At 41.4% G+C, this 17,609-nt stretch overlaps 2 protein-coding genes across 3 annotated transcripts in view; one reads left to right on the top strand and one right to left on the bottom strand.

Moving 5' to 3' along the window:
- Fsn (F-box synaptic protein) overlaps positions 1-2,121 on the bottom strand; it is a 125,236-nt gene extending 123,115 nt beyond the window's left edge. The window contains exon 1 of the mRNA XM_067150919.2: positions 1,537-2,121. Coding sequence (XP_067007020.1) covers positions 1,537-2,118 — 582 coding nt within the window. The 5' untranslated portion in view covers positions 2,119-2,121. The remainder of the gene's footprint in view (positions 1-1,536) is intronic.
- A 178-nt stretch (positions 2,122-2,299) lies between these two features.
- Positions 2,300-17,609, top strand: part of Dp (transcription factor Dp) — a 311,515-nt gene continuing 296,205 nt past the window's right edge. For both annotated transcript variants that reach the window (XM_067151669.2, XM_067151668.2), the window contains exon 1: positions 2,300-2,665. In XM_067151669.2, the coding sequence (XP_067007770.1) occupies positions 2,578-2,665 (88 nt within the window). In that variant the 5' untranslated portion in view covers positions 2,300-2,577. The remainder of the gene's footprint in view (positions 2,666-17,609) is intronic.

Below are 17,609 nucleotides of genomic sequence, written 5' to 3'. Positions count from 1 at the left end.
ATAACTTATGATAACATTACAGGCGCGAGAGAAACTTTCACCCTTCATATCAAAGATAAGGTGGTCAGTGCTAATTTTTTTTCAAGTTGCTTTACGTCACGCAGACACAGATATGTCTTATGGCAACGATGGGACATGAAGGGGCTAGGAGTGGGAAGGAAGCGGCCGTGGCCTTAATTAAGGTACAGCCCCAGCACTTCCTTGGTGTGAAAATGGGAAACCACGGATAACCATCTTCAGGGCTGCCGACAGTGGGGTTCAAACCCGCTATCTCTCAAATACTGGACACTGGCCACACTTAAGCAACTGCACCTATCGATCTCGGTGTCAGTGCTATCAGGGCCATGCAAGATATCAGCAAATTACGTGACTTGTCAGTAAAGACGCCACTGAAACTTTTCAAAGCGAAGGTTGTCCCTATCATAACGTATGGTCTCTTATTTGGGATAATCTCAGTAAGAGTAATTTAAAAGATCTGGAGAAAGTTAAAGCCATCTACTTAAAGAAAGTGCCTGTCAAAATACACTCCATCACGACTCACTTATAAGCTAGTTCGGGAATCTTTCTTCACAGAAGATCTGAGATAAACTTTACAACTGCCATCAACAAAACATTATTCCCAACTGTTCCTAGAGCTCCAGCAAAAGAAGAAAGAAATCACTCTAGATTTCTACTCAATGGCAGCAATGACATCCACAGAATGGAAAGGTCCAGGCTACGAGCTTTGTCACACCGTAACATGCTTTGCGATCCACGGTTTTCATCACAAGATCTGCGCAACGAAAATGTACCATCACCCATGTATGGAGTGCATATATGTCCTATGCAAAAGACATTGTGATAGATACAGAAAGACTAGTGCCATTACAAGAACTCTGCTCTGAGTGATTTTATGTACATTGTGTGCTCTTCTCCCATTTATATAATAATAAACGATCTTGTTGCACCAAAAATTTTCATGAACCATGTGGTCTAGTGATTGTGTATGCTCACTATGTAGAAAGACATTCTCAATATAATACAAACACACAATGTAGCATTCAAAAAGCTTTGTAGTGATGAAAACTCATACGGAAGTATCATATGAACATTATTACTGTTCTTTTTCATGCATGGTCACCGGCTGCAGTAAGTTAATTAGTAATAACTTGGTTCAAGGTTATAGAAGGAAGTCATACTTTTCAAAATTTTCATGCATCATACTTTTTCCACTAATTACGAGCAAATTCCAAATAACTATCTTTCAAAAAAACCTGAAACAACAATTATATACACATACGCCTACTTTACAAAGGTAAGAGTTACTAGCACACTTAAAATTTTAGAAAATGATGCATCAACCAAGAAATAAAACAAGGACAGCACCAAGAACACACTGTAGTTAATACTGCCAATGATGGATTAAGTATAAAGAGCTTTAACATCACATTCACCAATTTTAAAAATATCACTGAATTTGGTTGATTTCTCATATAAGCTCTAGGTTAACACTCTGATTTCCAACTGTGGTGCTGATTATAAATTTACTATACAAACCTGATATTTTGGTGCATTATTAAGAAGTGGATAATTTCCCTGGGAATCACCGTTGTGTAGAAGATGGTTGTCGACCAAATTCCAACCCCAACTTTGATCATCAGAACCTAACAAAGCAACATAACCATGACACTGTAAGGGTGCTTCTTTGGTGGCGATTCCAATAACAGCAACTGTTCCCAGAGGTCCTTCCCATATCACTTCCCATGCATGTCTACCATGCCTAAATCCTATCTTCCCTCGCGCAGCGTCCGTGCTTTGAGCTACTGGGTTTCTATGTAACGTAAATCCATTGGGTTTAATGTACACATTTCTTGAGCAGTCATTTGGATTCCACGCGTGATAAAACGCCCGTAACTTAGCTTTATATGTTGGCACAGATGACAACAAGTCCGACTTAAGGGCCTCTTCGGCCAATTTGCGAATACAATGTAACCTCCACACATCATTATTTTCGTCATTCAAAAACCTATACCAATTTTTGCACACGAGGGAACAATTCCTGAGATCATGAAGGTCCAGATACGAAAATATAACTTCCAAAACATTATCCGGTAGCGTCGCTGCTATTTCTTCTACCATTTTGCCGGTACCATTGAACCAGGGAACAACACAAGGAACATGGAAAAAAACCAACCAATGAAAGGGCAGGCATTTGGTTCGTTTCCGGTTCCTGTCAGTTTGTTCCTTAATCAGGGAACAAGAGCGAGACACGTGATAATCGCCAACCAATCAGCTGTTTAGCTTTGTGCCTGCCGCCAAGCTCATCTCAGGTGTATTTGCACGAAAAACGTATATTTTCTAGTTAGATTTACGCGTCACGTTAACGTTTATTTACACTTTATATGCGCCGTGTATTAGACTACATATTCCTCTAGTGTGCAGGGACTTCTAAATGTACCTTATTCTCATGTTTTTTTGTTGAATTCCATTGAAGAAATGTTGTTCAACGCAGTCGCCATTTTGGTCAATCGAGGAAGACTGCCCAAATCGGTGGTCGTATGATCAATTGATTTTAACTAATTTTACCTGCAAAAATTGATGAATTTTACTGCCAATAAGACTGGGGGGGAATCGAGAATGACCCAACAAAGTAACACAGTGAATTTTTTGATTCATGATGCCAATGGTGAGTAGCTCAAATTTTGCATGCTATGCAGTGTCTGGCTTGGAATGAAAACATTGAACATGAGTTTACAGTAGGTCTTGTTGCTAGGATATATTTTACGTTATTGACATGTCATCAGTGTACGTAGAGCTGGAAGCAAACACGTAAGCAGCTGCTGAGCTGAATTTGATTTGCGAGCAGTTAGGCATGTCAAAACACACACTTAAAAACTTGATCACCCTATGTAGGCCATACATATTTACCTAATGCTAAACTGAGGTTATGTCGTTAATTCGTAACTTTATGGTGGTTCTTTGACAGTGAAGGTGTCATGTAGTGATATTACATTTTTCAGGAGTTCGTCCGGAAGCTTATTTTCAATTTAAAATGACTTCATTTCTGGTTTTACTGGTTAGAACTTGTATGACTGAATGGGGGAAGTGGTGTAGCAGCTTCTATTATTTTGTTTACGTTTGTTAGGTTTCTAAAGAATGTTGCAAGTGCAACGTAGACCTGTGTAATGCCTTTCAAGTGAAGAAGATCGGAAGTCTAAAATAAAAACAGAATAACGTACCTGTTAAATACTTTGTTTATATTATTTTTTGACTACACAGTAGCCTATATCTTCACCTTGAATGCTCTGAAACAAATAGAGGAATATTATATTATTTGTTTTTCCTGTAAATTCCTGATTTTATTGTCTTGAGATTGCTGGAAAATGTTACGAATTTCTGTTGTTTCTGCATCAGTGAAGAATTTACTTCCATATGCAGCGAAATGGAATATTGCTAAAAGTAGCCAATTATCAGTTTATAAGTGTCGTGAAGATTTATTGAGCACTTCCTTGTAATTCAGAGTTCATAGTAGAGCTATTAGGCTAATCAGTTCTTTAAGGTCACAGAAATGGTAGGAGAGATAGACCTAAGTAGGCCTAACTTACATATTTCTATTTATATATATTTTTCAACCCCTACCTTCTATGGTTGGCTGGAAGAAGTTCATGGAAGAAATGAAAATGAAAAGAAAGGAGATCTGGCCAGAGTTCTACGTGACAGGGGCCATGGTGAATAGGGTGCGGACTGATGCAAACCGGGACCTCCACTGCTTTGTAAATTCTTTGGCTATCACCATAAGGTCTGCAAGTCTAAGTTTGTAGGAACTGTGGGGATGGCATTGTGACCATTTTAGTGTTGTGAAATGCACAAAATGAGCAAGGTCTGTTATTGACTAGGTATTGTGTAAATTAAGTAACCTGCTATATGAATAGGGTAAAGGGGGGCAGTCGGGGTAGTGAGAGGCTTGAGCCTCTCCCCTCAATATTTACCGTATATTTCTGGGATTTATAACTGTGTTTAATTCTTAATTTATTGTACGTACACAGTTAATTTCATAAGTTAGGTGTACTGTATTGGTTAAGTTTGGGCAGGACATGTAATCTACCCACTGTAGCTTTATTGAATCATGAGCTCATGTATGTGCTTAACTTTCATTGTTCTTCAATTATGGAAATTCCTTTAATTACTGATAGTTGCAGTAATTAATTTAATTTTCTCAAGTCTATTAGTTGATGCTTGAGACCTGTAAGAGATGCACCAAACTGACAGATAGGTTATTTACAAATTTCTAGGCCTATCATTCCATGCAATTATGGGCTGATAATTTTTTCCCTAACTCATCTGCTGGCCATGATCATTAAGGCATCAAGTCTGTATGGCCTGGCACAGTGGTTAGCTTGTTTGAATCCCATCGGTGGAAAAAATTTCTCCATCAGAATGTTGGCAGGTAGGCTAGGAGAGGATGTGGTATACAGTTTCTAATCACTTAGATTGTGTGCCAAAAGCCTGAATGTAATTCGAAACCTCTTCTCATTGTTCATATGATGTGAGGGCATATGATGCTGTTGATTCATTTGTCAGACGGGGCTGCTAAACCTTGATCAGACCCCTTGATGTTATTCGTTAGGAGTAGGCTATGCACCAACACTGGGTTTACCCTACCTCATCACCACCACACACTCAGACGTGCAGGTCTCTCATGGGTATCGATTTGTAAGACTTGCACTGGACCTCTCTAGAAGCCACACTGCATCACACTTTCTCTCACGTCATTGGCAAATAAATGACACTTGTATTTTATTTCTCTGAAGTTTTTCAATCAATTCGTGCTCTTTACAGTGTTTAAAGTAAGAATACTTTTGTTGCTCTGTTTAGCAATTTAATGCATCAAGAGATACATGAAATAATTTCATATTTGTTGCTGTTTAATAGCTCCACTTCCCATATTTTGAATTAGTTACCTAATTGTACGTCATTTGTTCTGTATAGCATTTGATAACCTGAAGTCCTAAAAGTTAATTTTACAGCAAGGAACCAGTCTCGGAGAGTTCTTTTGTATTCAGAAAGAACTAAGATAGTTTTCAATTTCTCCAGTTGAATGTTGGCTCAGTGTTAGTGCAGTGTCTTTAGCTCTTCTTCAAAATCACAGCCTGCTGGAGGTCCCACCTTTACTTCCTCAGTTTGAGGATGTGCTATTGGTGAAAAGGTTATTAAGCTTGAATATCAATGAAGACCATGGTCTCAGTTTGGTATAACTATACGGTACTAAATGTTTATAATTATGGTTATCATCCTATATGCTATTAAAATTGCCTTCAGGGCTAACTTAATTAGTTGTCCGGCCCCGCGGTGTAGGGGCAACATGTCCACCTATCACCCGGCGGCTCCGGGTTCGGTTCCCGGCCAGGCCAGGTTTTTTAAATTGTAAATGATTAATATCCCTGGCCTGGGGACTGGGTGTTTGTGCCATCCTTAATGTTCCTTTCCTCACATTCATCACTTTACACTTCCGCCATTTCCAAATACACGCAGGTTCACAAAATATGGTGCAAAGTAGGGGCAAAAGATCTTAGATCGACGCCCCAAATAAATAGCATTTATTATTTATTTAGCTTATGGCTAGTACATAACTCTACATACAAATATTCAAAAATTTAACAAACAATATAACACCTTAAACAATCAACCAATGTCTAAAACAGTTCATAAACTTAAATCCAAGCTGTCCAACCATTGTACAACCCCATCAGAAGCACACACAAACTCCTTTAGCTGACCGGAGTATGACCTCCTAGGACATTCGGTGACAATATGACGGATGGTCTGTTTCTTCTCACCGCAGTCGCACTCGGGGGAGGAGCGCATACCCCACATATGCAATAATGACCCACATCGTCCATGATTGGTACGGACTCTGTTGAGAAGAACCCAAGTTCTTCTGGGGAGATTAAAACCAGGTGGTGGGTGTTGGAGACTAAAGAGGGTCTGCCATTCATCTGGAGCTGAGTTGGTCCACTCCAGTTGCCATTCATCAGAACCATTAAAGTTCCTATTGATGAGTTCCCTTGCAGTCTGAATGGGTGGAGATCTTGATTTCAGACGTCCATACCTAACAACCATGTCTTCATGAATGGGAAGACTTGGGTTCATTGTTATCTTCCTGAACTCACGAATTGGGTTGTTTTGTCTGCGAATCCTTGGAGGTGTTATGTGACTCAAGACTGGCAACCAGAAAAGAGGAGTAGATCTGACTGCGCCGCTGACAGTGTGCATCGTCTGATTCAGAACATCATCAATATTCTTAACATAAGGGCTATTCAACCAAACAGAAGAACAATACTCGGCTGTAGAGTATACCAGTCCCAGTGCTGACGACCTAAGAGTGGATGCTGATGCTTGCCATATAGAACCTGGAAGTTTCTGAATGATATTGTTCCTGGTCTTCAGTTTAGCAGGGGTATTCATTAAATGTTTCCTGAAGGATAGCATCCGATCAAGATTTACTCCAAGGTACTTGGGATTAGAATTGTGTGGTAGGTGAGAGTTGTCGAGAGAAACATTCAAAGTAATGTTCGCCTGCCTGTTATTAAGGTGAAAGAGACAGGTTTCCGTTTTGCTGGTGCTAAGTATCAAACACCACTTATCAAAGTACTCTCTCAAAATGACAAGGTCTCTGTTCAGAATTGCTTCTATTTCATTCATATTGGATTGCTGAGTAACTATTGCTAGGTCATCCGCGTAAGCGAATTGGCGTGATGTAGTACGGGGTATATCGGCAATGTACATATTAAACAGGAATGGAGAGGGAGACCATTGTTGAGCTTTTTTACTATGTTTGTTATCCATAACTACCTGGATCAATCTATCTGATAGCATGTTGTTTATGAGTTGTGACATTACTCTGCATCCAACAAGTTTAAAAAACTTATACACAACTCCCTCTCTCCAAACCGTATCATAAGCGGCTGTAAGGTCTATGAACACTGCACCACTCTTCAGTCGTTTTTCAAAACCTGTTCAGTGTGGGTTGTTAACGCAAGAACTTGGTCTTCACAACTACGGTTAGGTCTAAAACCGGCTTGTTCTGCTGGGAACGATCGTAAAATTAGAGGGCTTATTCTATCTTAAAAACTTAATGAGTTAGAAGTATGAATTTGATGTTGACTTCTCCTGTGATATTACTTTCTGTGTGAATTTGTTTGGGAACCAGGCCAGAATGTGACGGCACATCTGTGACATCATACTTGCAGGACCTGTCTAGGTAGTAGGGGTTTCGGATGGGGAAAAAGTAAAATTAGTGAATAGTTTTACTTGTTTACGTTCTCTTATCTCTTCACTCTCTTTCTCCTGCTGCCTCCACATGTCTCCCCTTATCCTAACTTAACATTTATTTACATCATGTATATTTGCGTTTTACACTAACTTACCTGTTATAAATTCCTAGCGACAGGTTGATTTGAACCACCAATCTTGAAGTCTGTTGTCTTGTAACTTTACCACTTTGCTAAAATGTCACCTGACAAGTCAAGATTGAACAGTTGTATACATAAGCTATATGGATTACAATTAAGGCAGATGGCATTTCAAAGTAATTCACATTTGACGTGAAAGATGTTGCTGTCGTATGTGACTGAATTGCTATCAACATAACTTCGGGGATAAACTATAAAATGTACATCAAAACCAAATCACAAGTTTCATTATGCAAGCCTCTGTGAAAGTGAATTTACTAAACGGTGCCACTATCCTCCATTTACAACTAGTGCTGTGGACTCATTTTGTTCTATACCTCTTATCATTAAATAGTTAGAAACTGAGTCTAACCATAGTCATCTTGGTCTTCCTCTACTTCTCTTACCCTCCATAAAAGTCCATTATTCTCCTAGATAACCTATCCTCCTCCATTCGCCTTACATGATCCCGCCACCAAAGACGGTTTATGCGTTCAGCTTCATCCGTCAAGTTCATTCCTAACTTAGCCTTTATCTCCTCATTCCGTGTACCCTCCTGCCATAGTTCCCAACTGTTTGTACCAGCAATCATTCTCGCTATTTTCATGTCTGTTACCTCTAACTTATGAATAAGATATCCTGAGTCCACCCAGCTTTTGCTCCCGTAAAGCAGTGTTGGTCCGGAAACAGACCGATGTAAAGAATGTTTTGTCCGGGCCTTCTTACAGAACATTGCTGAACAACTCCTAGCTCACTGCATTAGCTTTACTGTACCTTGATTCATTCTCACTGTATTACCATCCTGGGAGAGCACACAATCCAAATACTTAAAATTATCGCTCTGTTCCAGCTTTGTATCGCCAATCTGACATTCAGTTCTGTTGAATTTCTTACCTACTGACATCAATTTAGTCTCCGATAGGCTAAGTTTCATACCATAGTCATTGCATCTGTTTTTAAGTTCCAAGATATTAGACTGCAGGCGTTCGGCACAATCTGCCATAAAGACCAAGTCATCAGCATAGGCCAGACTCCTTACTACATTTCCACCTAACTGAATCCCTCTCTTCAAATTTAAAAACATTATATATCCGTATCGAACTGTATTGAATAGGTGGACTCATTACTTTATTCCTATTTTGAATCCCTCCCTCGCACTCTATAGCTTTCAGCAGATGATCCATTTAAATTCCAAACAGCCATGGTGAAAGATTACAGCCTTGTCTAACCCCCTATAAGTACCCTGAACCAAGAACACACACTACCATCAATTCTCACTACAGGCCAATTGTCAAAATAAATGCCTTTCATTGATTTTAATAATGTACCCTTAATTCCATAGTCCCCCAGTATGGCGAACATCTTTTCCCTCGGTACCCTGTCATATGCGTTCTCTAGATCTGTCTATTTCTCTCGTAACATTTTTCAGTTACCTGGCGCATACTGAAAATCTGATCCTGACAGCCCTTTTGTGGTCCGAAACCACAATGGTTTTCATCCAACTTCCTCTCAACCACTGATCTCATCCTCCCTTCCAAGATGCCTGTGAATACCTTGCCTGGTATACTAATCAATGAGATACCTCGATAGTTGTTGCAATCCTTCCTGTTCCCTTAAGGATACTGTAGGTGCAATTACTGCTTTTGTCCAATTTGAAAGTACTTTACCAGCACTCCATGTTAATCTTATTATTCTCTGAAGCCATTACATTCCTGCCTTCCCACTATACTTCCATTTTGGGTCTAATTTCATCTATTCCTGCTGCTTTATACAATGGAGTTTATTTACCATGCTTTCCACTTTCTCAAGCGTAATTTCACCAATATCAGTTTCCTCCTACCCATGAGCTTGGTTGTTCACGACACCACCATGAAGATTTCCTTTTACATTGAGAAGATTTTCAAAATATTCCTTCCACCTTTCCAGTGATTCCCTGGGATCTATTATGAGTTAACCCGGTTTACCCAAAACACTGCTCATATCCTTTTTCCTCTCCCTTCTTAAGATTCTTTATTACTGTCCAGAAAGGTTTCCCTGCTGCTTGACCTAGTCTTTCCACGTTATTACCAAAATCTTCCCAGAGTTCTTCTTGGATTTAACAACTATTTGTTCTGCTCTGTTTCTTTCATCTACGTACAATTCCCTGTCAGCATCGGCCCTTGTTTGGAGCCACTTCTGATAGGCCTTCTTTTTATGTTTGTAAGCTATTCTCACTTCATCATTCCATCAAGATGTTCGCTTTGTCCCATCCTTACACACATTTGTTCCTAGGTGTTCCCTTGCTGTTTCTACTACAGCATCCCTGTATGCCACCCATTCTCTTTCTATATCCTGAACCTGCTTACTGTCCACTGTTTGAAACTTCTCACTAATCATATCCATGTACTTCTGTCAAATTTCCTTGTTGTGGAGATTTTCTACCCTTATTCCTTTGCAGACAGATCTCACTTTCTCTATCCTAGGCCTATAGATATTTAGTTCACGATAATCAGATAGTGGTCTGTATCGTAAAAAGATCCCAGAAAAACCTGTACATACCTAACAGAGTTCCTGAATTCAAAGTTGGTTAAGATAGTCTATTATGGATCTTGTACCTTAGCCTCCCATGTGTAACGGTGAATAGCCTTATGCTTGAAGAATGTATTTGTAACTACTGTACCCGTACTAGCACAGAAGTCCAGCAAATGCTTCCATATCTTCCCCACATTTACCAATCACCCTTTCGTATCCTTCAGTTCTATTTACAACTCTCGCATTGAAATAGCCAATTAGCACTATCCTGTCCTTGCTGTTCACCCTGACTGATGTCACTCAATGCTTCATAAAACTTGTCAACTTTATCCTCGTCTGCACCGTCACACGGTGAATACACTGAGACAATTTTCGTCCTAATTTCTCCAACTGCCAAATCTACCCACATCATTCGCACATTTACATGCCTAACAGAAACTGTGTTTTGTGCAATAGTATTCCTGATAAAGAGCCCTACCCCAGACTCTGCCCTTCCCTTTTTAACACCCGTCAAGTACACTTTATAATCTCCTATCCCTTCTTCGTTATCTCCCCTTACCCGAATATTACTTACTCATAGAGCGCATCCAGATGCATCTGCTTTGCTGACTCAGCCAGTTCTTTCTTCCATAAGGCCCATTAACATTGATAGCTCCCCATCGAATTCCATTTTGTTCGCCAAGTTGTTTCCAAGAAGTCCCTTGCCTGTCAAATGGGAGTGGAACTCCGCTCCCTTAGGTCTGAGGCTGGCTTAAAATGTTCTGAGCTCAGAAAATTAATCAAACAGGATGCTACCCTACTTACGCATAGTCCAAGTGAGGATCTCTCCTCTAATGGGTTAGGGTCAACCGTTGGATTTTATAGTCCTAACTGCCTGAGCACAAGGAGGGCCATGAATCGGAATATGTCCGATATGCCCACTCCCATTCTATAGCAACTGTTATCCTGAGTCTCGTGACCACTTACTAGGTCACTCAGCCATTGCCCATGGTTCTCGAACTAGGACATGACTACAGTAACCTCGATGGGTCAATAATTTATTCCATTTTTATGTTTCTTGCATTCAATCATTGTCACCAACAGAGGTTTCAATGGCAACAGTCGGTCAATTAGAAATGCTGTTACCGGGCGAGTTGGCTGTGTGGTTAGGAGCGCACAGCTATGAGCTCGCATCCGGGAGATAGTGGGTTTGAATCCCACTGTCGGCAACCCTAAAGATGGTTTTCCATTTTCACACCAGGCAAATACTGGGGCTATACCTTAAGGCCACGGCCGCTTCCTTCCCATTCCTAGGCCTTTCCTGTCCTATCGTCGCCATAAGACCTGTGTCGGTGCGATGTAAAGAAAAAAAAAAAGTAGGAATGTTGTTGCACCTAACCGAACCTAATCCTCTATCAGTGGTTTTCAGTGGATCACAACCTAAACTGTCAAATAACTCTCTTTGGCCGGCACCCCCCCCCCCATGGAGGTGAGGTGCATGTACCATTTTAACCATATATTAGCCCTCCCCTCATTCTTAAATCTTTGGCAATACCAGGAATCAAACCTGTCCTGTCCTCCTCCTCCTTCTCTCCCCCCCCCCCCCCCCCCCCCTCCAAGGATGGCAGCTAATAGCACTAACAGTTGCACTACAGAAGTGGATACTGTCTCGTGATGAAAAATGTAGCGGACAAGGGATTTAAATGGTTTATAGAAGCAAGAAATTTGAATTGATTGAAACAGCAGATAAAATTGTAATTACGGATGTTTTTGTAAGAAACATTTGATGTTCTTAAATGTGGTTGATAGTGGTAGAAGAGATCTTTTTGGCAGATTTTTTTGAGGTAGAACAAAAAGTCAGAATATTACCACCTAGATCGTCTTAGGTGCACTCACAGGACAAAGAATGACAGGAATTTAGATCTGATATATCTGCCACACTTCCTACGGCCAGAAGGTGTATGACACTACATAAATTATTGCTTATTTGTAATGAAAATTAATGATCATAGAATGGAAGCTAGGAAGAGGTTAGTAACACACACAATGATAAACCAGTATCAGCATCAAAATGAAGATACAGAGACTTAACAAAACCAAACCAAACCCCATGGCACTACAGCCCTTGAAGAGCCTTGGTCTACCAAGCGACCGCTGCTCAGACCGAAGGCCTGCAGATTACGAGGTGTCATGTTGTCAGCATGACAAATCCTCTCGGCTGTTGTTCTTGGCTTTCTAGATCAGGGCTGCTATCTCGTTGTCAGATAGCTCCTCAGTTCTAATCACGTAGGCTGAGTAGACCTCGAATGAGTCCTCAGGTCCAGGTAAAAATCCCTGACCTGGCCAGGAATCGAACCCGGGTAAGAGGCAAGCACCCTACCCCTACACCACGGGGCTGGCAAAGACTAACAAAGGACAGGGACAAACCCCACGTCTTGATACAAAGATGGGCTCTCCATCAATCCCAGTGGTTTCAGATCTATTTCTTTGCAACCACTGACAGATTCATTTTTGTTTTCCAGCTTGTTATAAGCGGTGCATTTACACTCATTGAATAAAGATAAGGTTAAACATAATGATCGATTATTTTCGTGAGATGGAGCATCAGAAAGATGAAATCGACAAACATAAGACAGTTGGCTGCTAAATTTGGTGTCTATACAGGCAATATGAACAGAATTATTTAGCGGCACACTTTGGCTCGATTCACCTAAGAAAAGGGGAAACTGTGGTAGGAAAAAGAAAATAAAAAGAAAAGAAAGTCCCCCCCCCCCCAAAGATTAACGCAAGAAAACTACGCGAAATTATGAGAAATCGATCCTTTCAGTTGTCTGGCCAGCTACCACATAAATGAAAAGGAATAGTGTTATATTCAAACCGCCCAAAAGCAAACTCCTGGATGACTCGTAAATCACCTGTCCTCTTCCGAATACATAAATGCAGTGAAGATGACATGCAACCTCACCACAGTCAGGTCGGTTCCTGGTAGGTCATTCAACACAACCCGTTGCCGCCAAAATGGCTGCAATGAGACAGAAACCCTTGGACATGTGCTGGGATTCTGCCGGAGCAATGAACTAATGCGCAACCACTGCCACCACCGTGTAAGATCGTCGATTGCTCAAGGCTTGAGACAGCGTGGATGGGAGGTGCGCGAGGAGTTTCACTGCGTCTCTACCGATGACTCTAATTGGAGGGCGGACATCGTAGCCATCAACAATGAGGACATTAAAGCGATGGTGTTAGATCCCACCATTCGCTTTGAAGGGACCTGGATCAGGCTCCGGATGTGGTCCTAGAAAAGCAAGCTATTTTTGTTCCATGCTTGCCTTACCTTATATCTAAGTATAAAATACCTATCGATTGATGGATTGTCACAGGCCTGCTATTCGGAGCAAGAGGTGCCCTCCCTAGTCAGACATCGAACTTCCCACAAAACTTGAAAGTTCCCTTCTGTGAGTTAGAAAAAATTGTAATACAGATACTGAGGGACTCTCTGCAAATCGTTCACTTCCATCTGTACCTGAGAACGTGATTCACATTTCTCCCCCACTGACCCTAGGGGGAAAAAAAAAAAAAAAAAAAAGATAGCTTCAATGATTAAATTTTCTTTTCTTGATATTTTAAACTCCATTGAAATTGAAACTGTATTCTAGATCCAAATGGTCACCCTCATTGGAGGACAGATGATTTATTTCTTTAATAAATCACTCTCTCTTATTTTCTCCTTAGAAGAGCAAATTAAAAACCAGACTTGCTACTGTGGGCTCGGCTTATGGATTAGAGGAAAGGGAGTGAATCTGCAGGTTTCTAATGTTCGTTATTGACTTCTGGCAACTGGAAGAAAAGCCCGCAAACAAAATGTGGGAATATAGTCATCAGGATTGGACACTGGAACAGTGGAGGAAGTCCGTTTCTCTGATGAGTCTCTTTGAAGTGCAGGACGGAGGGTTCAATATGTACACCGAGTGATGAATGAGCCAACTTCAGTATGTTTGCAACAGACCATAAAACACCCTGTGAAGATATTTTGGAGTTGTTTCACGTGTGAAGATCCTTAGTACCAGTCGACAGAATGATAAAATGCGGTGAGCTACAGAAGAGGTTTTCAGATGGTGACTTAATTTTTCAGCAAGATTTGGCTCCTTGCCATACTTCAAAGAAAGTGAAGAAATTCTTTAGTGAGAACAGTATTCTTGTCTGGCCAGGGAACTCCCCTGACATTAACTCAGTAGAAAAGATGTGGACTTATTGCAAATGGTGACTCTTAAAGCTCGACTGTTCCACAAAAATGCGCATGATAGTCTCTAGTAACGATGTGATTTCACGATTATGGACTTAAATATATGTGTCCGAAACTTGTGTAATGTATACCATATCGTGTAATGCAACTTATAAAAAAGAAAGAAGGCTGTATTGGCTATTAGCAAGGATTAAAGGTATGTATGGGTCGGGAGAAAGAAAAGGTGTGTGGTCTTTTGTTCTGATTAATTTTCAGGGTATGTTATGAACTAGACCCTATAATGGATTAACAGGTGAATTCATTCCTTTATTTGCTGGACATTCACCTCCATAGCGTAACGGTGAGCACTATTAGATGCCGTCCTCCAGGGCCCGGATTCGATTCCCAATACTGCCAGAAATTTAAGAATGGCAGGAGGGCTGGTATGCAGTTAAAATGGTACAAGCAGCTCACCTCCATTGCAGGTGTGCCTGAAAAAAGCTGCACCACCGCCTCTGTAGCATAACGGTTAGTGTTGGAATATTAAAAATCTCTATCTATGAATGATGTGAAAATGTTGCTCATAGGGTCGGTTGGTGCATGCAATTCAGTGGGCTTGGCAGACTGATATGTAATAGCAACTTCAGGCTCGGTGAGGAAAGCAACGGGAAACTACCTCCCTCATTTCCCTAGTATGCCTCTTCAGTGATGCCTAGGCCATCTATGACAGCTGATGGCAGAGCTGTTAAGGATCCAACCAGCCTTAGGGCTGAGGACTCGACATACATACGTAGGTGCTTTGAAAAGTTCTCGGAATGTACTAGAATTAAGTATCTTACCTCGGTGGAACTGCTTTTATTTTTCAACATAGTCTCCCTGTAGACTAATGCATTTGATCCAGCGATGTTCCAGTGCCTTGATCCCATCTCGAAAATGACATTCCTCCAGGCCTGCAAAATACCTCTCCAATTCGGCTGTCAGTTCTTCCCTTGTAGAAAATCTCCGTCGACCGAGGAAAATTTTGAGCTTGGGGAATATATGAAAGTCTGATGGTGCCAAATCAGGTGAATAAGGTGGATGTGGCAACAATTCGAACCCCAGTTCATGAAGTTTTGCCGTGGCAATAACACTTGTGTGCGGCGAGCGTTGTCCTGATGAACGATGACCTTTTTCCTTGCCAAACTAGGCCTTGTTTCGCGTATCCTTTCCTGTAGTTAGTCTAGAAGGTTTGCATAGTATTGCCCCGTAATTGTTTGGCCAGTAGGAAGATAATCTATCAGCAGAATGCCTTTTGCATCCCAGAAAAGTGAGGCCATGACCTTTCCGGCCGAACGCACTGCCTTTGCTTTCTTTGGTTGTGGTGAATCAGCATGTTTCCACTGCTTTGACTGCTGTTTTGTTTCTGGGGTATAGTAGTGGACCCAAGTTTCATCTGTAGTCACAAACCGGTGCAAAAAATCTTGTTGGTTGCACTGAAAACGGGCCCGACTTTGTTCGGTCATTTCCAATCTTGTGCGTTTATTGTCCAATGTCAAGAGCCGCGGCACCCATCTTGCGGATAATTTTTTTCATACCCAATTCTTCGGTTAAAATATACCCGTTCAGAAGACATCCGTACAGCTTCAGCAATCTCCCGCCCTTTCAGGCGACGATCCTCCATGACCCTTTTATGCACTTTTGCGATAAATTCTGGGGTCGTAACACTTTTTGGCCGTCCACTACATGGATCTTCATCCAAGCTCTCCCAACTAAATTTAAACTCGCTGGTCCACTTGGCAAAAGTTGAAAATGAAGGCGCCGAGTCCCCCAGTGTGTTCTGAAAGTCGGCATGAATTTCCTTTGCTTTCATACCTTTCTTTACAAAGTACTTAATCACTGCTCGAATCTCAGTTTTTCCATTGTCACAAATCACTACGCGGGAACAACAACAAAGAGTCGTCACTGCCACACTCCTGCAGCTAGAGCACTGACGCGCCACGTGTTCACTCACAAAGGATGTGTGATTATTGCGTGGGAACCTCGTTGCTCTACCACAGACATCTAGCGGTGATTCCGAGAACTTTTCAAACCGTCCTCGTACGTGGGGAGGATACTTTTAAGAAGGCTACAAACTTCAGCAAATTAAGGAGGAAGAAATCTATTCTTCTTTATGACATAGATACCGGGACCATGACATCATTCCAGACTGTGTGAAGCTGAAGCACGTCAAATACTCCGAAGGCCAGGAGAATATATCAATGCGCTAGCAAGGCTCTTGTGATCGAGACAGTGCATTACACTCATAAGGAGATGGTCTCAGTCTCCCGAGAGTTGTTTTCTTTACACCTGCTATTAAGCAACACTCGCACTCAGGAATTGTGGTTGTCTTTCGATCGCATTACTGCTGTACAGGCTGGGCACAAATTCAACCAGGTGTCGTCCAGACAGAAATCTAAGTTCCTCCGACTAGCTCAGAAACAGGTCGTCTCTTGCACGAAACTGGATGCTAGTAAAGCTGTCGTCTATCTTTCCAAGAAATCCTTGGACGAAAACCAAACGACAGTTCCTGCTAGGGGGTCTTAATTTCAAAGTCGCTTCCTCTAAAATTCCCAGTGAGGAGTTAATTACTTCTGTTGAGGCAGCTATCCACAAACTACCTATGGATGAGGCTGAGGAGTTAAGACAGAAATGTGCGAGACTCATCAGATCCGCTGTTGTACCTGCGCCCAATTTAACAAGAGGCGAGAGGAGAGCTCTGAAGGAACTTAGAGATGATTCTGAACTGACCATTCTTTCAGCTGATAAGGGTAATGCGACAGTGGTTATGGACACTGACGAGTATAAGAATAAGATCTCGGCTGTATTGTCAGACCCTGTTTACAGACTGAGCTCACGTGACCCTACCACTCGTGTGTCCAATGCCTTCGTGAAGCTCTTAAGGCAGTCTTCAATTCCAAAAGAGGAGGCTAAACATCTGTACCTGGGGGATGCAGTGCCACCTAGATTATATGGCCTTCCTAAGATCCATGAAGATGATGTTCCCCTCAGACATATTCTTAGTTCGATAGGTTCTCCTATATATGCCCTGGCTAAATACGTAAGCAAATTGCTTCAGCCACACATAAGATGTACTGAATCATACATCAGGGACTCTCGGTATTTCGTCAACAAGTTGTCAACCATAATCTTTCAACCTAATGCACTTTTGGCGAGTTTAGATATGGAGTCCTTGTTCACCAAAGTGCTGATTGAGAGTCAAGTGTCTCATTGAGCATCTGTTCCCTGAGGACATTAATAAACTATTTTACCACTGCACGACTTTCAGCTATTTCTTGTGGGGTGGGAATTTTTATGAAGAGACAGACGGAGTGGCTATCGGAAATCTACTTTTGTCCGGAGTGGCTAATTTCTTTGTGGAGCATTTTGAGGAGGAGGTTATTGCTTTGGCGCCTGTCAAGCCTATGATCTGGTGGAGTTATGTTGATGAT

The sequence above is a fragment of the Anabrus simplex genome, chromosome 7, assembly GCF_040414725.1.
Source record: "Anabrus simplex isolate iqAnaSimp1 chromosome 7, ASM4041472v1, whole genome shotgun sequence".
Classification (NCBI taxonomy): domain Eukaryota; kingdom Metazoa; phylum Arthropoda; class Insecta; order Orthoptera; family Tettigoniidae; genus Anabrus; species Anabrus simplex.
This window is presented reverse-complemented; position numbering and strand designations above follow the sequence as displayed.